General features: G+C 44.5%; 1 protein-coding gene across 1 annotated transcript; it reads left to right on the top strand.

The window, feature by feature from the left end:
- The first annotated feature begins 534 nt into the window (after positions 1-534).
- On the top strand, positions 535-17,318 carry LOC132572284 (killer cell lectin-like receptor subfamily B member 1B allele B). The gene is made up of 6 exons (XM_060239175.1): positions 535-607; positions 5,948-6,046; positions 10,691-10,846; positions 12,779-12,957; positions 14,875-14,987; positions 17,303-17,318. The coding sequence occupies exons 1-6, from the start codon at positions 535-537 to the stop codon at positions 17,316-17,318; spliced, it is 636 nt and encodes a 211-aa protein (XP_060095158.1).
- The last annotated feature ends 1,926 nt before the right edge of the window (positions 17,319-19,244 follow it).

Here is a 19,244-nt window from a genome sequence, read left to right as displayed (position 1 = left end):
TGCTAAATATTGCAAGTAGAGTGAGCAGTGAGGTTGGTGAGCAGAGCGAGCCTCTAGTATTATAATAGTAGGACATTAGATTCATACAAAACACAAAGAAACAGGACAGAATCCAGCAAAAATGAATCCCTTTAAATCACTCGGAATTCAGTGGGAGAATGAAGCACATACTGAGCTCTGTCTTATTGGAGTTTTAATACGTGCGTCTTCTGGATAAGAAGGAAAAGAAGGCATGTTTTGAAATCAACATTTCCAAAATTCTTCCAACAGCATGGCATGCCTTGGCTAGATTATATTGCTGCAGAAAGCTCACACTTCTTTTTTCTTTTCTCATTATTGTAATTGTTACTAAAAAAAACACAAAATACTTACATTTTTTTCCATGAGAAAGGTGTCACAGAACACCCCTGAGCATGACACACTGATCTTTTGACATGCCACTTCCTGAACTTCTGGGAACGCATCTTACTCAACCCATAAGTGGGGCCTGCCTTCATTCAACAGCAACCACTGAGCACCACCTCAGCTTCTGCTATGGTTGACAAGGTGGTTTATGCTGATCTGAACCTTCCCAAGGCTGGCCTGGTGCAACCATCACAAGCCTGCTGTAAGTGGATTTTACTATTTACATTCCGGGTTATGGGTTTCAAAGCAAGATTCTGCCCCCCCCCCTCCATTGAGATTCAAATAAATTAATTTCACAAAGCGAAAATGGGAACAATTCTGTATTGATAACAGGCCAGGGGACTTATTTGCTGGCAAAGTACAATCTTTTTTAGTATTTATTTCTAACCGCGGCAATGTGGAAGTTCAGTCAGTAATGTGGATGGTGGACTTTGTGCAGTAATAAAACTGAATTCATATTTGTTTTTTTAAAATAATCTTTATTTAAACTTATACTTCACATAAACTACCCAGCCAATATATGTCAATGCGTTGAAACAAGTTACAAAATGACAAGTAAAGTACAAAAATTAATAACAGAATGCAGAAAATCATATCTGATACAAATTAGGAGTGACATGTATTAGAAAAATAGCGAGTCATGATAGACTACCTTGTTAGGAATCACATTATGCTAAGTTAAATAAGATACTACTGGAAACCATACTGCTGTAAATTTTTCTTGATAATTTTGCAAGTTTGGCATGTAAAATAGCTTGTAATTTTGCAATGGAGAAAACATTCCCATACCTTATTTTGCCAGGATAATAAAGGTGGTGAGCTTTTATCCCCCCCCATTTTGTAGCAATAACAACAGCTAACAGTTGTAATCAAAATTAGTTTCTAAAATTGTGTTTAGAACATAATAGAGATCTCCAACAAAACTGACAGCTTTGTGGCTACATGTCACATGAACACATGAAGCTGCCTTATGCTGTGTCAGACCCTCAGTCCATCAAGGACAGTATTGTCTACTAAGACTGGAAGCAGCTTTCCAAGGTCTCAAGTTAGAAGTCTTTCACATCATCTACTGCCTTAAGATGCCATGGATTGAAACTGGGACCTCCTGTATGCCAAACAGATGGTCCACCACTGAGCCATGGCCTCTTTGTAGCCCTGTGTAGGTGAAGCTCTCAAGATACAACTGAGTTCAAATGTGTTTTATCTAACTGACTTTTATGGCAGGCAATTAATGGCAAAACTTCCAATGGCTGCATTTTCAAAATTCCTCTGCACATTATCACTCCCAGCCATTGGGTTCTAAATATCTACATGGGACGTACATTTTCCAAAATTAAAGGAGACAAACAAAATTCATTCCAGCATCAGTGGTCACTCCCTAATTCATAAAAGCTTATGCTGGAATAAATTTTGTTTTTAAGGTGCCACTGGTTTCCTGTTTAATTTTGCTACGAGCAGACGCTAATACAGCTACCCCTCTAGAATGAATATTTTTGAAAGGCACAGAATATCTTGAGCAGTGGGTTATATTCTATTATATGTCACCCACTAGCCAGAGTTATCTATTCTTTTATCATTGCAATAGGAATCATTGCATGGAAGAACTGCAGACCATACCTTTCCCCATGTAACTCTGAAAGAAAAGGGTTAGAGGTTTCTTTCAAAAATGAAAGTTGGAATCTAGCACATTGTTGCAATTTGTGGCCAGAAGATTTCACCATAGCAATATAGCCATTACTTAAAAAAAAAAAATCCTGATCACCTGGGCGGGGGGGGGGGGAGTGTGGAGATGGATGCCACAGGTAAGAGAAATGGTGCTGATATAGAGGGGCCTAAAATTGTTACTCTTCTCCATATGGTGTCCAAAAGTACTTTGAATGAGATCTTTAAAAAAAAAAAAAGTCTGTGGCAAACCAGTTTTGGAAAAGATTGTGGAACTGCTGAGGCAAACACAAAAACAGGATGAATAGAGAATGTCATCTCTAAAATACTGCTCTCCAAAATACTGCTGCAGTAAGGAAGCCAAAGGCAGATCAAAACACCTAGGTGGAAACAGCCCTAGGGTCCAATTATTATTATTTGCATAGTGTACCTCCTGGTAAGCTTCCAAAGCTCTCTGGAACGCAGTTTGAAAGCTCCTGTTCTATAGAGCCCTGTGGCACAGAGTGTTAAAGCTGCAGTACTGCAGTCCTAAGCTCTGCTCACGATCTGAGTTTGATCCCCAGTGGAAGCTGGGTTTTCAGATAGCCGGCTGGAGGTTGACTCAGCCTTCCATCCTTCCGAGGTCGGTAAAATGAGTACCCAGCATGCAGGAGGTGGGGGGGAAGTGTAGATGACTGGGGAATGCAATGGCAAACCACCCCATTAAAAGTCTGCCGTGAAAATGTTGTGAAAGCAACGTCACCCTAGAGTTGGAAACGACTGGTGCTTGCACAGGGGACCTTTCCTTTCCATTCTATAGATACTTGGTTCAGAAGAGCTTGCCAATTTCACAATGGAGCCAGAGGTCCAGAACCACAGACTATAAGGTTCTTATAATACTGCAGAAGAGGCATAAATTCAGGGCAGGTCCAGCCTTTTTGCTATTTAAAAGGCTGGGTCCAGACGATGTAGTTTTTTGGGAAGTTATTTAGCCTTTATTTGTGCTAGGCTAACAGAATACATAGTAATGCTTAGTAAATAAAATGTGGGTTATTTTTTATTGTAATAAAATATTATGTATTCACACACATTATTAAAAAGACTACAGAGAGCTTCAGAGTGCTGTAAAATTTTATTAGATCGTTGCCTTTTGGTCTGGGCTTACCTTCTTCTGGAATTCTACCTTCTGCCTTCTTCAGTTCTGTGTACCTGTGGTTGAAACGAAAACTCACTACCTGCTCTTACAGTCTGTTGCATTAGTGACTATGTATAAACTGACAGGATGCAATGGGCTGGATTTTACAACACATCTCTGCCCATCAGTTATAAGCACTCATATGAACAAATGTTACATCTGGCCTTGATCAGCTATCAGCAGCAGTTCCCATAAGAGTAACTACCACATTAATAGACACTGGGGTGGATTTGTTTGGTTCGCATACAGAAGATTGAAAAGCTCCCTTGTATTGCTTCTTACTTGCATTGTCTGCCCTGATTGGCACCAAAGTAGCAGAGGCTTAGATTTAGAGTTAGTAGGATGATCAGTTTATTTCATGATGTCCCCTTGAGGCTCAAAAGTTCCACAATGTTATGCACTCAGTTAAGTGGATAATATGGGGCAGTCCTTATCTACCTCTGATTATCCTTCTGAATTTCAGCACGGGAGGCATCATTCAGCTGCTAGTGTTCAACTGGCTCAGTTTCATTGCGCTGTCTAGACAGCTTGTACTCTGGTCATGATTTCTTACTTTCTCATTCAGATTCAGTCAGTCATCCCTGTCTGTGTTTCATTTCCAAAAGGAAGATAGGAGAAGCAATATAGCACATTTTAAATAGGGCAGCCACTTGATTTTGAAGTACCATGTGTCTGAGAATCTGTGTGTGCATCCACTATATTTTGTGCGATTTGTAGATTTGGCTCATGAGGTCCCCCCAGTGTTTTGATCTGCAGCTTTTCCTGGTAGGTAGACTTTGAAGACGAATCTAAGTGCAACCTTAAAAAATCATAATCATTTTGTCACAATTCTCACTTGGTTATAGAAGCAGCACTAACTTGGAGAGAAGTGTATGTGTTTGTGTTGCTTCACATATCTCCAAATGTGGAGTCTATTTATTGTGGTCTTTCTCATGCTTAAAGCATTCCAGTATGAGCACTGTACAAGAAACAGTCTCCAATATTGGGGATGGTGTGAGGCAACAATACAAAATACAAAACACAACCCTCCCAGGCCCTCAGTGCAGAATAGAACAACCAATTCTAAAATTACTCCTAGAGAAGCCCTTCCCTACCCCAAACATTTTTTCACACACTATCAAACTATTAAAATCCCAACGATAGCTTTAAAAAATCTCTTCTACGGAGACTCCAGGTCAATCTTTGAGGGATGGCAACCCTAGGACAGAACTGCGCAAATTCATATTTAAGAACACTCGTGTGTTTCTATTATTGAGTTGCAAGGTCCCCCTTGGGCACTGGTGTGTGTGTGGCATTGCCAGATCCATGTTGGGAAACTCCTGGAGATTTGGGGATGGAACCTGGGAGGACAGAGACCTCAGTGGGTTACAGTGCTATGAAGGCCACCTTCCAAAGCATCTATTTTCTCCAAGGGTACTGATCTTTGTAGTCTGGAGATGAACTGTAATATTGGGGGATCCCCAGGTGCCACCTGGAGGCTGGCACCCATAATCTACTAAGAAATGTTTAATATTGATCACTTTAGATACAGATAGATTATTAGACCACAAGGTTTTTGTGAGAATGAAAGAGGATTGAGAGGGAACGACTTGTCTGGCACTTAGAACTCCCTGGAGGGAAGGGACACAAATATGAACATATTTCCTTGGTGGGAGGGAAAGGACACTGGGAACAAATGTGAACATAGAAACCTCCCCCCCTCTTTTTTCTACCTCTGTTCTGTTTTTTCTCTCATTCTTTCTCTGTATCTGTCTTTCTGTCTTTTTATTTCATTCTGACTGTAATCACACACACTAATACAATTTCAATCCACTTCCAATGCCCTTTTCAATTGGATTTTACTGTGTGAACTGACAAAATCCAGATGGAAAGTGTTTTGAAACTGGATTGAAACTGCATTATTTAACATGTGTGATTGCAGCCTCTGTCTTTCGACCTTCCTTCCATTTCTCTTTCTTTCACTCTTTTCTCCTCATCTTTTCCCAACCATTCTCTCTCTCTCTCTCTCTCTCTTTCTTTTTCTTTCATTCTGTTTGTGTATGTTCCTTCCTTCCTGCCACCTACACATTCATCACCCCCCTGCTGAATATTTTTCTAGGGCCCATTGTATTTCTTCCTACAATGGGCTTTACTGCTAGTAAAGTAATGACGGCTGTAGGCTAGGCCTAGATGACTTTAAAAGGCAATTTGGCACAAACATTGAGAGGTCCATCCAAGTTGGTGTTGGAATCTTTTTGGTTCTTATGGAATCTTTTGGTTGTTCGTTGTATTTTAGCTCTAGATTCAATTATGTGTTTTTGGTTTAGTTTAATGAATTTAAAAAGTGATTTTATTACATGTGTTTTAATCTGTAGCTTCCTTGGTTGCCCTTTGTGAGGGCAAAAAGATGGAATATAAATTTAGTTAAATAAATAAATAGTAGTCAAAATAAAGCAATTCCTTCAAGTGGAATTTGGTTAAACAGAGTGCTTCCAGAGGAATCTTGCCACCCAAACTCAAAGTTACATCAAGATTGGGTCCAAATAATTCTCAGGTAAAGCCAATCCAGAAATGAACGGTTTCTAGAAAGAAAGAGGTCATTTTGCAATTCATCTAAATTAATCCTGATCTGTTTGAAATCAAAAAATAGTCCATTACTAAACAAGAGGATAAACATGATTATTCCATGTTTCTCATTCCATGTTTCTTATATATGGAATTAAATAGGTTCCCACCAGTGCCCCAGATGGCATCATGTTGCCCTGCGAGTTGGAGGTGCTGGCTGCATTGCGTTGCTGATGGCAGTTGTGGTGCTTAGTGTTTCTGGTAAGTATATATGGCTGGATGTTGCCCTACAATTTGCTTATAAGGAATATAAGCTGAGCTCTCGTAGTAGGTAAAGCCCCCCAACCTAGGCCCTAGTCTACTGCCTTCAACAGACTGAGAAGCAGGACTGTTTCCCTCCATATGTTCTTATGCACCAGCTGCAGGCTTTGGAAAGCCGTCTGTTGGCTATCCCACCACATAGAATGGTTCATCTGACATTAACCAGAGCCTAAGCCTTTTCCATTATGGCTCCTGATCTATGGAATGGTCTCCCTGAGGAGGTGAGAGGAGCCCTCTCCTTGGAGATGCTCAAGAGGCACTGCAAAGCTTGCTTGTTTGCCAGGGCTTTTGCATGGTTGTGAATAGCAGGAATCTTTTTTTGAGAGGGGAGGAGAGACATTAGGAGTTTGTTATTTTATTCTGTTTTTAACTGGATTTTTTTACTGTTATTGTAAAGTGCCTTGAACCATGAGAGAAGGTGGGTATAAATGTTTTATTAAATAAATAGAAGGAAAAAATTACCTCCATAGGCTGGTAACAGATGGCCAATTTGGGGCGGCTTGCAGCTGCCCCAAACAAAGCCAGCCTGAAGAAGAGCGCCGTGGAGCTTCCGGACGGCGCAAGCAGGAAGGGGTGGGCCTTGGGTGGCCGGGGAGTGTCTGGAACGTTCCCACATCCCGCTCGTGGCTCCCCGGGCACTCTCTGGGTGCCTCCCGGTTTTCCAGATGGCCGGGAGGCACCTCAGAAGCGCTGCAGTGAAAAGGTTCCACTTTGAAAGTGGTACCTTTTCAAGCCAGCTCCCGGCCAGCCTGGGATGGGACCGGGATGGGACGGGGACGGCAGGCAGATGTGCGCGTGTGGACGCACTTTTTGGTCCGCCTGCCTCCCGTCCCCTGGGTGGCTTTAAGCGCCCATCTGTTCTTACCCATAGTGACACTTTTAAGAATTTCTCCAAAGCTCTATGGCTTTTATCATAAGGACTGTGGGAAATTCCTATAAAGTCACTTGGAAGTGATGTCATATCCTCTCTAAACTCTACCCTCTTCTGGCACTGCCCTCAAAAATATGGCATCTGCTGTAGCAGTAGTTGAAACCTTACTTCCACTTGGTCTCTCTGCAAATGACCTATCTTTGTTAAATAATGATCCCAAAGGCTGTGTATATTAGCCTTCTGATCAAACTCTTGTGAAACGAAACACTTCTGCTTGTGGAAATTAGGATCCAACCATATTATTTGAACTACAAACAACTACAACAAGCATTAACAAATGAATTACATTTCCATTTCTTACATTATAGTCCATGAATGAATGAATTGCACAAAACCTTTGTAAAATTAATACATTTATTTCATGCAATTCAATCTTGAACTTATCTCAGAGCCTTGCTGCCCACCCCCCCAAAAGACAAATGTAGCATAAGCATAGTTCAGATATCTGAAGGAAGATTTTCTCCCATCTGTTCCTACCTGGGAATTAAGAACACAGGGAGAAACCCTCTGGACTGTCCCATAAATCAAAGAAGCTCATTTAATGGGGGTCTTTTCAGTGGCAGCCCCCCAATTATTGAACAATCGCCCCAGAAAGGTACACCTGTCCCTCTCATTATCAGTCTTTAGAAAGCAGCTGAAGAAGGTTTTATTTAGGACTGTGTTTGATTAAAGCGGTCCTAAACATTGCTTTATATATTTTATATACTCTATGTACTGTTTTGATACTGTAAGCTGCCCTAAGTTCCATAAGGAAGGGGGGGGGGAGGTAAAAGTAGTCCCCTGTGTAAGCACCAGTTGTTTCCGACTCTGGAGTGACGTTGCTTCACAACATTTTCATGGAAGACTTTTTACGGGGTGGTTTGCCGTTGCCTTCCCCAGTCATCTACACTTTCCCCCCAGCAAGCTAGGTACTCATTTTACCAACCTCAGAAGGATGGAAGGCTGAGTCAACCTTGAGCTGGCTACCTGAACCCAACTTCTGCCTGGATTGAACTCAGATTGTGAGCAGAGTTTAGAACTGCAATACTGCAGCTTTACCACTCTGCGCCACGAGGCTGCTGAAAAGAAGAAAAACAGTTAATAAATATTTTAAACAAATAAATATCCTTTTTTGCTCTGTGCAATATGCAGTATGGACTGGGGTGGGGGAGCCTTCCATCCTTCTGAGGTCGGTAAAATGAGTACCTAGAGGGTGACAGAAATGGTTTTCTGAAATTGTGGACATAATGGCTGGAGTATCAGGGGAACCAGAGAGGAGGTCCTGGACATCCATACACCAAGAAGAAGTAAACCTGCTCTTGCAGCACTCCACAAATCATACTGACCCGATTGCTGAGATCACACAAGTGAACACCTCAACCTGCATCATAGCTGAGTTTAGTAATGCCAGCTTCCTGATGGGGTGCAGCATTCTCCCAGAATTCCAACTGATCTCTAAACTGCAGGGATCATTTTCCTTAGAGAAAATGGGTGTTTTGGAGAGTGGACTCTATGGCAACACATCCCTGGTGAGCTCTCCTCAAATTCCACCCTTCCCAGGCTCAACCCCCCAAATATCTAGGAATTTCCCAACTTAGAATGGGCAACTCTAGTTGAGTTGCATAATGTCATGTATATTCTTTTGCAATATGTTATTAATGGCATGGTCATAAGTTGTGCACCAGAGTGTAGCTAGTGTTCACAAACTGTCAATAGAAATATGCCCTAGAAGTCTTCACATTGATTCCTTGAACGCAAAAGTTCCAGCCAGTTTCCTCCCCTCCCCAGGCTTGCCTTTTCCCTTTATCCCCACAGAACCCCACTATTCAAAGAATGTGGCCCACCATCCTGTTTTTCAGTGCACTCTGCTTAGAACATAAAGGTCTGTCCAGGTCCACAGCTGATATGACTGTTTGTTTGGTGAGCCAGTTTGGTGTGGAGAGCCAGTTTGGTGTAGTGGTTAAGTGTGCGGACTCTTATCCGGGAGAACCATGTTTGATTCCTCACTCCTCCACTTGCACCTGCTGGAATGGCCTTGGGTCAGCCATAGCTCTGGCAGAGGTTGTCCTTGAAAGGGCAGCTGCTGTGAGAGCCCTCTCCAGCCCCACCCACCTCACAGGGTGTCTGTTGTGGGGGAGGAAGGTAAAGGAGATTGTGAGCCGCTCTGAGACTCTTTGGAGTGGAGGGTGGGATATAAATCCAATATCTTCATCTACCTCACAGGGTGTCTGTTGTGGGGGAGGGAGATAAAGGAGATTGTGAGCCGCTCTGAGACTCTTCGGAGTGGAGGGCGGGATATAAATCCAATATCTTCTTGTTTGGATCATAAGTCTGCATTTGTAGGTCTGGAGGCCCTAACCTGGATATGCTGACCTCATCAGATCTCAGAAGCTAAGAAGGGTCAGCTCTGGTCAGTATTTGGATGGGAAACCACCCGAAAAATCCAGGATTGCTATGCAGAGGCAGGCAATGGCAAACCACCTCTGAATGTCTCTTTACCTTTAAAATTTTACAGATTCACTGTATGAATGGCAGAAAAAAGGAAGGACAAGAGAGACAGCAGTAATTCCATCCAGCCAGTTTCCTTCTGATGGGACACTTCCCCACATGCTTGGTTTCACACAATCCCACCAAACATGTATTTTGGGATAACCATTCCAGATGATCTAGACCAGGGGTCTCAAACATGCAGCCTATCAGGCCCCTGAGCAACTGGCTGTCATCTGCTTCCTTCTCCCTCTCTCTTGCTTCCTTCTGCATAACTGCTTGCTTTGCAAGGCTTGCTCAATCACACAGGAGCTTCAGAGCAAAACCTCTATTTTCTCCATTGGCTGAGGCTCCTTCCTTGAGGAGGAAGGAGGGGAGGCAGAGCTTGCTTTGCCAGGCTCTCTCAGTCGCAAGCAGAGCTATTGAGCCAAACCTCTCTTCCTTCTACTGGCTGAGGTTCCTCCCCATCCTGGTCCCCTGGGGAAGGAAGGAAGGAAGGAAGGAAGGAAGGAAGGAAGGAAGGAAGGAAGGAAGGAAGGAAGGAAGGAAGGAAGGAAGGAAGGAAGGAAGGAAGGAGCCTGGAGAGCCAGTTTGGTGTAGTGGTTAAGCGTGCGGACTCTTATCTGGGAGAGCCGGGTTTGATTCCCCACCTGGTAGCATGGCCTTGGGTCAGCCATAGCTCTGGCAGAGGGTGTCCTTGAAAGGGCAGCTGCTGTGAGAGCCTTCTCCAGCCCCACCCACCTCACAGGGTGTCTGTTGTGGGGGAGGAAGGTAAAGGAGATTGTGAGCCACTCTGAGACTTTTCGGAGTGGAGGGCGGGATATAAATCCAAAATCTTCTTCGTCTTCTTCTTCTTCTTCTATGCCCAGTTCCCTGGATCCCATGGGAGAGCTACAAAGAAAGCACCTTTAAGATGAATGTGCTAATGTTTTGAGTATGTTTTATTTTAAAAAAATTGTAATTTTTAAATTGTATATGTGTTCTTTATAAAGTTTTATATCTCTGCTACCTAATCTTAAATAGGTACACACACGGCCCGGCCCAACAAGGTCTCATTTATGTAGATCTGGCCCTCATAACAACTGAGTTCAACACCCCTGATTCTAGACTGTTAGACAATTCACTTTCCCCCATGCATTTTAAGCCCTGGACAGCAGTAACCATTTGATGTGGGTGTTGTCTTGGAGTTATACAGAGTCCAAAGGCAAAGGCTGAAACTTCTCCAGAGATGGAGGTGACCCCACAGAGATCCAGAAACAGAAGCAACTGCAATTCAAGCCTGGACCGACTGATGCCTTACCTTAAACAGCATGTGTGTGAGCCAGAGCAGAGAACATCTGCAGGTAACTTGTCTGCTGGGACTCACTTTTTGCCAAGCAGTAATGGGTTTACCCAGCCTCAAGTCAACAGCTGCCCAGCTATGACCCCCAGCACAGAGGAGCCAGCTGAGATGTCTTGTAGTGGCACACCCAAGCAGGCTCATGCTGGACAGATGTTCCTCCAGTGACAGCCTGGCAGAGTGAGGGAGTGAGATGAGCTGTGGGCAGTCTGACATGAGGGTTATCCCCTACACTCCCATGAGAGATCAGGGGCATCCATTAGGCATGGGTGGACAGTGCAGCCCTATTTAGGCATACGGGAGGATGGCCAAGGGGGACATTCAACACCCCAGTTCAGAGAGGGAGGAAGTGCTGTTACATCTCGCTAGGGCTGCCAACCCCCAGTTCAGGCCTAAAATTCTCTTGGAATTCCAGCTGATCTCCAGACTACAGTTCTCCTGGAGAACTGACAGCTTGGCCCACTTGGCCCCTGACCTCTCCCCTCTGAAAACTCTGCCTTCTCCAGCCACTGCACCCAAAGCTCCAGGAATTTCCCAGGCCAGAGATGACAGCCTATGTTACCCCTTTCTCCTCTGAGCAAGGAGGCTGACAAGGAGGCAGTCCTCAAGGACAGAGAAGGAGCTGGGTGCTGCATACCCCCTTCCCTCTGCAACCTAGGCAGGTGTGAAGCACAGCAGCAGGCGGAGCAAGGGTGATATTCCAGGCCAAAAACAAAAAGGAGGGTCTGTGCCCTCAAACCCTGTGCATAACTTTTGTCTGTGGCTTTCCTTATGGAATTCCTGGAGGCATCTGGCCAGTCTTGAAACAGGGGTGCTAGACTGGAGGAACATTTGGTCTGATCTAGGAGAGATCTCCCCATGTTCATATTCCATGGCTGAATCTCTGAGAGATGGGATGGTGCCCTTCGACCCAAGGATTGCTTTGTTGGATCAGATATAGGCCCCTCTGGCACAAAGGTCTGCTTTCAATTACTCCTAGATCCTGTAGATACTCACAAGCAGGGAACCATTTTGCCCTGCTATCTGTCTCAATACTAGTAATCGGCAGTACACATCTGGGGCCTTGATGTCTTGGTTGATTTGAGCAGTTTTAATTTTTGAACCAATTTTCTTCGCCTTTATTGAAAATAGCCATGAGAGCCATTGTGACTGAAAGCCAGCCTGCATTTAAGTAATTAAATTAATTGGATGGCCTTTATGTATACCAAACAAAGTTTAACTAAAGTTTAATTAAGCATCGGTCTTAAAGGTGCTGCGGGACTCAAATTTTGTCCTGTTGCTTCAGACCAACCTGGCTACCTACCTGAATTTATGGATTTTGCGGACTGCCAAAAAGACAAATGAAGTAACAAATTAATCCTAATTCTCCCTGAAAGCTAAAATGACTAAACTGAGGCTATTGTTCTTTGGTCACAACTTGAGAAGACCAGGCTTACTGGAAAAGATAATAATGGCACAGTGGGGGAGGGGTGTGTGTGAAGGCAAGAGGAAAAGAGGAAGCACCAACATGAGATGGATTGACCTCAGTCAAGGAAGCCACGACCTTCAGTTTGCGAGGCCTGAGCAAGACCGTGGACGATAGGACTGTGGAGGTTATTCATTCAAAGGGTCACCATAAGCCAGAAATGACTTGATGGCACATAACACACGCACACACATGGTCTCTAAATATGAAACAGCTTGACTTTTCTGTCCCCATCCCAACAGACCTCTAAATGTGAATAAGTCTGACTTCTCTGTTTCCTTCCCAATAGACAGTAATAGATCTGCACTCTGTGAATATGCTTAGCCCCCTGTATCATTGGCTCTGGGGGTCACTAGTCTTTCCAGACAGAAGCAGCCAGTCCATGGCCAGGATTGCAAGATGTGTGGTGTGTGCTGCCCCCTGCTGTCAGAAATGCATCACTGACCTTTTCCCCATCCATCTGCCTTCCAGAGAACCCCATTTATCATTCAAGAGAAAAGCAGTGCTTCCTGTGCCCCAAAGACTGGCTGTTTCATGACAGCAAGTGTTACAGGTTTTTTGATGAGATACAGAAAGACTGGAATAAGAGCAATGAAAATTGCAGTGAGAAGCATGCCCAGTTGCTGGTGATACAGGACCAAGAAGAGCAGGTAAAGTTTTAAGTTACAGAAGAGGCTGGAGGGGGCAGAGTAGAATCATAGAATCATAGAGTTGAAAAGGACCTCCAGGGTCATCTAGTCCAACCCCCTGCACAATGCAGGAAACTCACAAATACCTCCCCCTAAATTCACAGGATCTTCATCGCTGTCAGATGGCCATCTAGCCTCTGTTTAAAAACCTCCAAGGAAGGAGAGCCCACCACCTCCTGAGGGAGCCTGTTAAACTGAGGAACCACTCTAGCAATCAGGAAATTCTTTCTAATGTTGAGCTGGAAACTCTTTTGATTTAGTTTCAACCCATTGGTTGTGGTCCTACCTTCTGGGGCCACAGAAAACAATTCCACACCATGCTCTATATGACATCCTTTCAAGTACTTGAAGATGGTGATCATATCACCTCTCAGCCACCTCATCTCCAGGCTAAACATGACATCACTTCCAGTGACATCATCAGGCCGTGTTTGAAGCACGTGCAAAAATAGAGCTAAGAGAGGGTGGAGGTGCAGGTTTCTGCCTGGGGTGCTGGAACCCCTAGCGCCAGGCCTGCCACCAAAGGATTTGAAACTCGGATGATTGTTTGCAATTCTAGCTGCGGGGACGAGAGAATAACTCTGACTAACTTCCATGCCCACATTCTCACATTGTAGTAAAACAGATTTAGTTTTCATTCATTCCAATCATGAGACTAATTCATAAGCTCAAAACTTTTGGTCCGAAGTACATTCTTTCCAACAGGCTGGCTAGCTCGAAGTCAAGCCTTGTTTCACATCAAGCTTTCTCAAGAACCAACTTCACAAATATTCCAGCATTCTGTAACATCAACAAAGCTTTTTCAAGGAGGCATAAAATGTCTTCAACCTGAGTGGCTCAATAGTGTTGCTTACTCAACCCTCTTTTGAGTGGAATGAATCAAATTGAAAGGCCCTGGTCCTGAGAGTTAATTGGCATTCGAAGCAAGTTTTCATTCTGTACATTATGTTATTTATTTGTGTACAATTCTGTGGTAAAATTGTATTCAGCACATTCTTGCAGCACAGGAGTATTTATTAACAATATAAGGATAATATAAAATTCACTTTGTTGTTATTGTATTGATCTTTACATAGTTTTTGTTCATCCCCTGGAGAAAACAGTTGCTTTAATGGGTGAACTCTATGGCATTGTATCATGATGTGGCCCCTCCCCTCCCCAGACCCTGCCCTCTCCTGACTCCACCGCCCCCCAAAGTCTCCAGGTATTTTCCAACCCAGACCTGGAGATCCGCTATTGCCTGCGTCTGAGTAGCAACGCTGGAATTCCTTAGTGATCTCCCATCAAAGTGCTAACCAGGGTGGATCCTGCTTAACTTATTGGCTTTGATGAGCTCAGGCTAAACTGAGCTAGTTGGGCTGCTGACCAGAAGGCAGGCCCTGTCACATTTCCTAACAATCTTTGTAGAGCTACAAACTCAGTATCAGCCAAAGTGTGAAAAGGCTTCAGCTGCAGGCTACAGGAACACACCTCTGTGCTATCTTCTTTATGTCCAGGGCTTTCTTTTGAGCAGGAATGCAAAGGGACACAGTTCCAGCTGGCTTGGTGTTGGGGGTGTGTGGCCTAATAGGCAAATCAGTTCCTGCTGGGCTTTTTCTACAAAAAACCCCTGCACGAAACAATGGTGATGTCAGTGGTGTGGCCTAATATGCATGAGTTCCTGCTGGACTTTTTTTTTTTAAACAAAAAAAGCTCTGTTTATGTCTAAATAAATATATTCATTTATCAGGCCAAATCTGCTAAAACTTCAGGTATCACGTTCAGCAGATTCTGGTGAGGACAGATGGAGAATTATACATTGGTTGTAAAACAGAACAGTTTTTTTGCAATCCATGTTTAATGAAATATTTTGCTAGCTTTCCCCCCCCCATCCTGCAGGCGTTCATTAAGAATATTGTAAAGAATAAGAATGCTTTTTGGATTGGACTGCAATTTAATTCCTGCAACAAGGAATGGTTTTGGGTGGATGACTCTCCATTACAGAGAAACATGTGAGTCCTTTGGGAAGAACATCTCTTTGAAAGAGGAGGGAGCCCCTAGTCTTAAAGAAACCAAAACGTCATTGGTGTGGGATTTTAGTTTCAAGAATGCTGAGTGCTGGAAAAATGCTGTGGTGACCATGCCTTGATTTTCAGCAGGAGCTCAAAGGAGCGGAGCTTCTGAACCTTTCTGACACTCCCCCCCACCTATTTGTCCATTGAATAGTAGGTGAAGCTGCATAACAATCCCTGGATTAGTAGAGCAGGCAGGCAGGCAGCCAGCCACCAGAAGCTTTCCCATGCCCCCAGCAGCCCTCTTTAACCCCTGGAGAAGCCCCCGCCACCCTTTCTCCACATCTTATGTGATTTGGGGCAGCAGGTGGCTTGCTGCCCTTTTGACTATAGGGGGGGTGGCTTGCCAATCCCCAGGTCCCAGCGGGGGTTCTCCCACTTTCCCAGGCTCCTTCCCGCCCTGTCAGCTGGCCGGTGCGGGGAAGCCCCGCCCCCACAGCCATCATGTGCCTTTCCTTCTCTGGAGGCTTCAGTCTCTACTTGATAAAGCCTTCCTCTTTGGATGGTGTATCTGCGTCTTTAAGGCTGAAGGGGAGGGGGGAAGGAGGCAGAACAACATGGCTGTGAAAGCCTCTGTTGTTGTACAATCCTTGCAGAGGTCGTTTGCATAGTGTGAAGGTAAACTTGAACCTTTGGTTGCCCTGTGTTACTGTGAAAAACTCGAAAGTTCAGCAACTCGTTAGTACAAGTGCCAATCCCCAGGGGAGCCCCGGTTCAGGGTCATCAGAAATGGGGGTGGGGGAGGTGGGAGGGAGGGAAATGCCTGCTGGATCATAGGGTATAATGGAGAATTAATCCCGGGGTATCTGGGGCTCTGGTGGGGTGGGTTTTTGAGATAGAGGTACAAAATTTTCAGCGTAGCATCTGACGAGTCTCCTCAAAATGCTCTCCAAGTTTCAAAAAGATTGGACCAGGGGGGTCCAATTTTATGAGCCCCAAAAGAAGGTGCCCCTATCCTTCATTATTTCTAATGTAGGGATGGCATTAAAAAGATATCTGGTCCCCTTAAATGTAATGGCCGAACTTACTTTGGAGTTCAATTGTGCTTGTCACAACTTTGCTTACACCTCCACCCCCAATGTCTCCTAGCTCCACCCCAAAAATCCCCAGATATTTCTTGAATTGGACTTGGCAACCCTAGAATTGTGCCTTAGAGATAGGGTGGGCAAACTGGAAACCGCAGTGTACTGATTAGTAAAAACTGAAATAAACCACTGTGTTACTTATATCTTGCAAATAATTGCTATCCTATTCATATATTCACACATATATCATAAACCAAAATTCTTATAACTTTCCATGAATATAGCACAGCTCAAAATACAAATCAAATTCCAATTATCATGAAGGTACCAAAGTCCACTGTCTATATTCTTTCGCTGATGGATAGTACCAATTAATGTGCTACTTCTTGCTTGGGTAGCAGTCTGAAATAGCACATTCATTGATACTGTCCAAGTCTATCGATGAAAGAATATAAACTGTGGCCATTGGTACCTTCACAATAGCTGGAATTTGATTTGTATTTTGAGCTGTGCTGTATTCATGGTAATGTATAAGAATTTTGATTTATGATATATGTGTGAATATAAGAATAGGATGTTGCAAAAATTTGTGGAGCAATTATTTGCAAGATATAAGTAACATAGTGGTTTATTTCAGTTTTTACTAATCCCCAGGTGCGGGCAGGGGACCCCCCAGTTTGGAGGCCCTCCCCCCACTTCAGGGTCATCAGAAAGCGGGGGGAGGGGGGAGGGAACAGTCTGCTGGGCACTCTGTTATTCCCTGTGGAGACCAGTTCCCATAGGATATAATGGAAAATTGATCTGAGGGTATCAGGGGCTCTGGTGAGGCTGTGTTTTGAGGTAGAGGCACCACATTTGCAGCATAGCATCCAATGCCTCTCTTCAAAAGACCTGTCAAGCTTCAAAAAGATTGGATCAGGGGGTCCAATTCTGTGGTGCCCCTATCCTTCTGTGGTGCCCCTATCCTTCATTATTTCCAATGGAGGGAAGGCGCGCAGTTCCTTTAATCGTGATGGCCAGTGCTCCCTTTGGAGTTCAATTATACTTGTCACAAACTTGCTACTGGCTCCACCCCCAAAGTCTTCTGGCTCCACCCCCAAAGTCCCCAGATATTTCTTGCATTGGACATGGCAACCCTACTTAGCGAGCAATTCTATATAAGAAATGGTCCTTCTGCTTAGTGGAAGTATCAGCTTCAGACTGCAGGGGGTGCCAAGCTATTGCTTATAGCAACTCCTTTGTGTGATCTCACAACTGAGAGACCTTGTCCAATGCACTCCTTACTGGAACTCAGGCCTGTAGCTACGAGGGGGCCTGTGGGGGCACAGCCCCGACTTCTCGGCCAGGCCCCCTGACCAGGGAGTCCAACCAGCCCCCAGGGCTCTGCCATGGCTCCGGGGCTGCCGCTGGGTCGCTTGTGGGCTAGGAGCAGAAGCAGCCCCAGCCGGGTGAGAGTTAAAGGGCCTGCGGATCAGCTGTTTCGCAGGTCCTTTAACTGGTGGTGGGAGCTGGGGGCTGCTTCTGCCAGGGCCCGCAGCATAGGTTATTTTAATGGGAGCCAGGAGGGAAGGGAAGACCCTTCTCTTCCCTCCCTGTCACTCTGGTCGCCGCCCTCTCTTCCTTTCCTGCCACTAAAACAGCTGGCAGAGCCACAACAAAAGCAGCCCCCAGCTCCCAACATCAGTTAAAGGACCTGCGAAACAGCTGATCCACAGGCCCTTTAACTCTCACTGGGCTGGGGTTGCTTCTGCTCCTCACCTGGAAACAATCTGGTGGGAGGAGGGAATGGCACAGAGAGGAAAGTTTGTGTGCACGCATCAGTGCCCCCCCCAAAAAAATGTAAATGCCCCCCTAACCTTCCATAACCTGGCTACGGCCCTGCTGGAACTGGAGAAAAACCCTGGGAGGACATTGCCCAAGATAGCTAATTTGAAAATTTGCACAAAAGAGCTCCTCTGGCAGTTACAAATGTCCCCACTTCCTTCCTCCACCCCGTGTGCATACCTTGTCTTTGTAGGCACTGGGAGGTAAAAATGACTGATAAAAAACTGACTCTTGCTAAACAGCTCGTCACAATTCTTCAGCAGGTGGGAATATCAGGGAAGTGAGGATGGTAAAATTCATCTCATTAGATTTCACCATTATCTCTAACAGTGTCTCATCTTCTCCGTTAGGTGGCCTGAATCCAGTCCAGATGAAGACCAAATAGATGCCTGTGGGACCTTCAAAGAGAACAGGATTGGTTTAGAATCCTGCAAAACTCCTTTATCATGGGTTTGCCAGATGAAAGCTTTTGTGATATAGAGAATGGGATATACTGTTTTTATTGTACAAATGAAAACAACAATTGTTGCATTCTTCCTTAAAGAAAACCATGTGCAAAGGTTTCTTAGTTTTGTTAAGGTATATTAAAAAATGCCAGTTGATGGCCATATCATTAGTGAGTCAATGTGGTGTAGTGGCTAGAAGGAGATCCGAGTTCTAATTCAGAAATATGCTAGGAAAGTTCTGTGTTAGGGTTGCCAACCTCCAGCAGAGGCCTGGAGTTCTCCTGGAATTACAGTTGATCTCCAGACTAAAGAGATCAGTTTCCCTGAGGGAAAAATTGCAGACTTGTAGTGTGGACTCTATGCCATCACATCCCTGCTTTCCCTTCCCCTCCCTATGATCCATCCCAGATCTCCAGGAGTTTACCACCCTATCCTGTGCAAATCACACAATCTCAGACTGGTCTACCTTACAAGGTTGGTGTGAAGGTTATATATTGGGGAGGGCTGTCCATCGCTCTGAGGTGGGGTGAGAGACGTGCCAGTAAAATAATGCTTATGAATAATCTCAGTCTGCATGGAAGAAAAGAACTGGAAAGTGTATTCCTAATGGAATATGTGGAAGGTAAGAAAGCAAAACATATTAAGCCAACAGAGCAGAAAGAAAATGAAACTGCAGAACAAACAGCTTGCTTTAGACATTAATACCTTATTTGGTTTTATGGTACACGCTTACTTGTAAAATCAGCAGATTATGCAGAAACGGCACAAGTAACTCAGAATAGCTTTGCTTTAAGGAACAAGTCAGCCCACAAGGATTGTTCCTTCCTCCTCCTCTTCCTTCTGCCAGTCCGGCCCACTGGAATTCCCCTGAGGTTGGCTTCCTCTGAAGTTGGACTTGTGTC

Source organism: Heteronotia binoei, chromosome 5 (genome assembly GCF_032191835.1).
Source record: "Heteronotia binoei isolate CCM8104 ecotype False Entrance Well chromosome 5, APGP_CSIRO_Hbin_v1, whole genome shotgun sequence".
In the NCBI taxonomy this organism is placed as follows: Eukaryota; Metazoa; Chordata; class Lepidosauria; order Squamata; family Gekkonidae; genus Heteronotia; species Heteronotia binoei.
The sequence above is the reverse complement of the archived record's forward strand: the minus strand, read 5'-3'. Positions and strand labels throughout refer to the sequence as shown.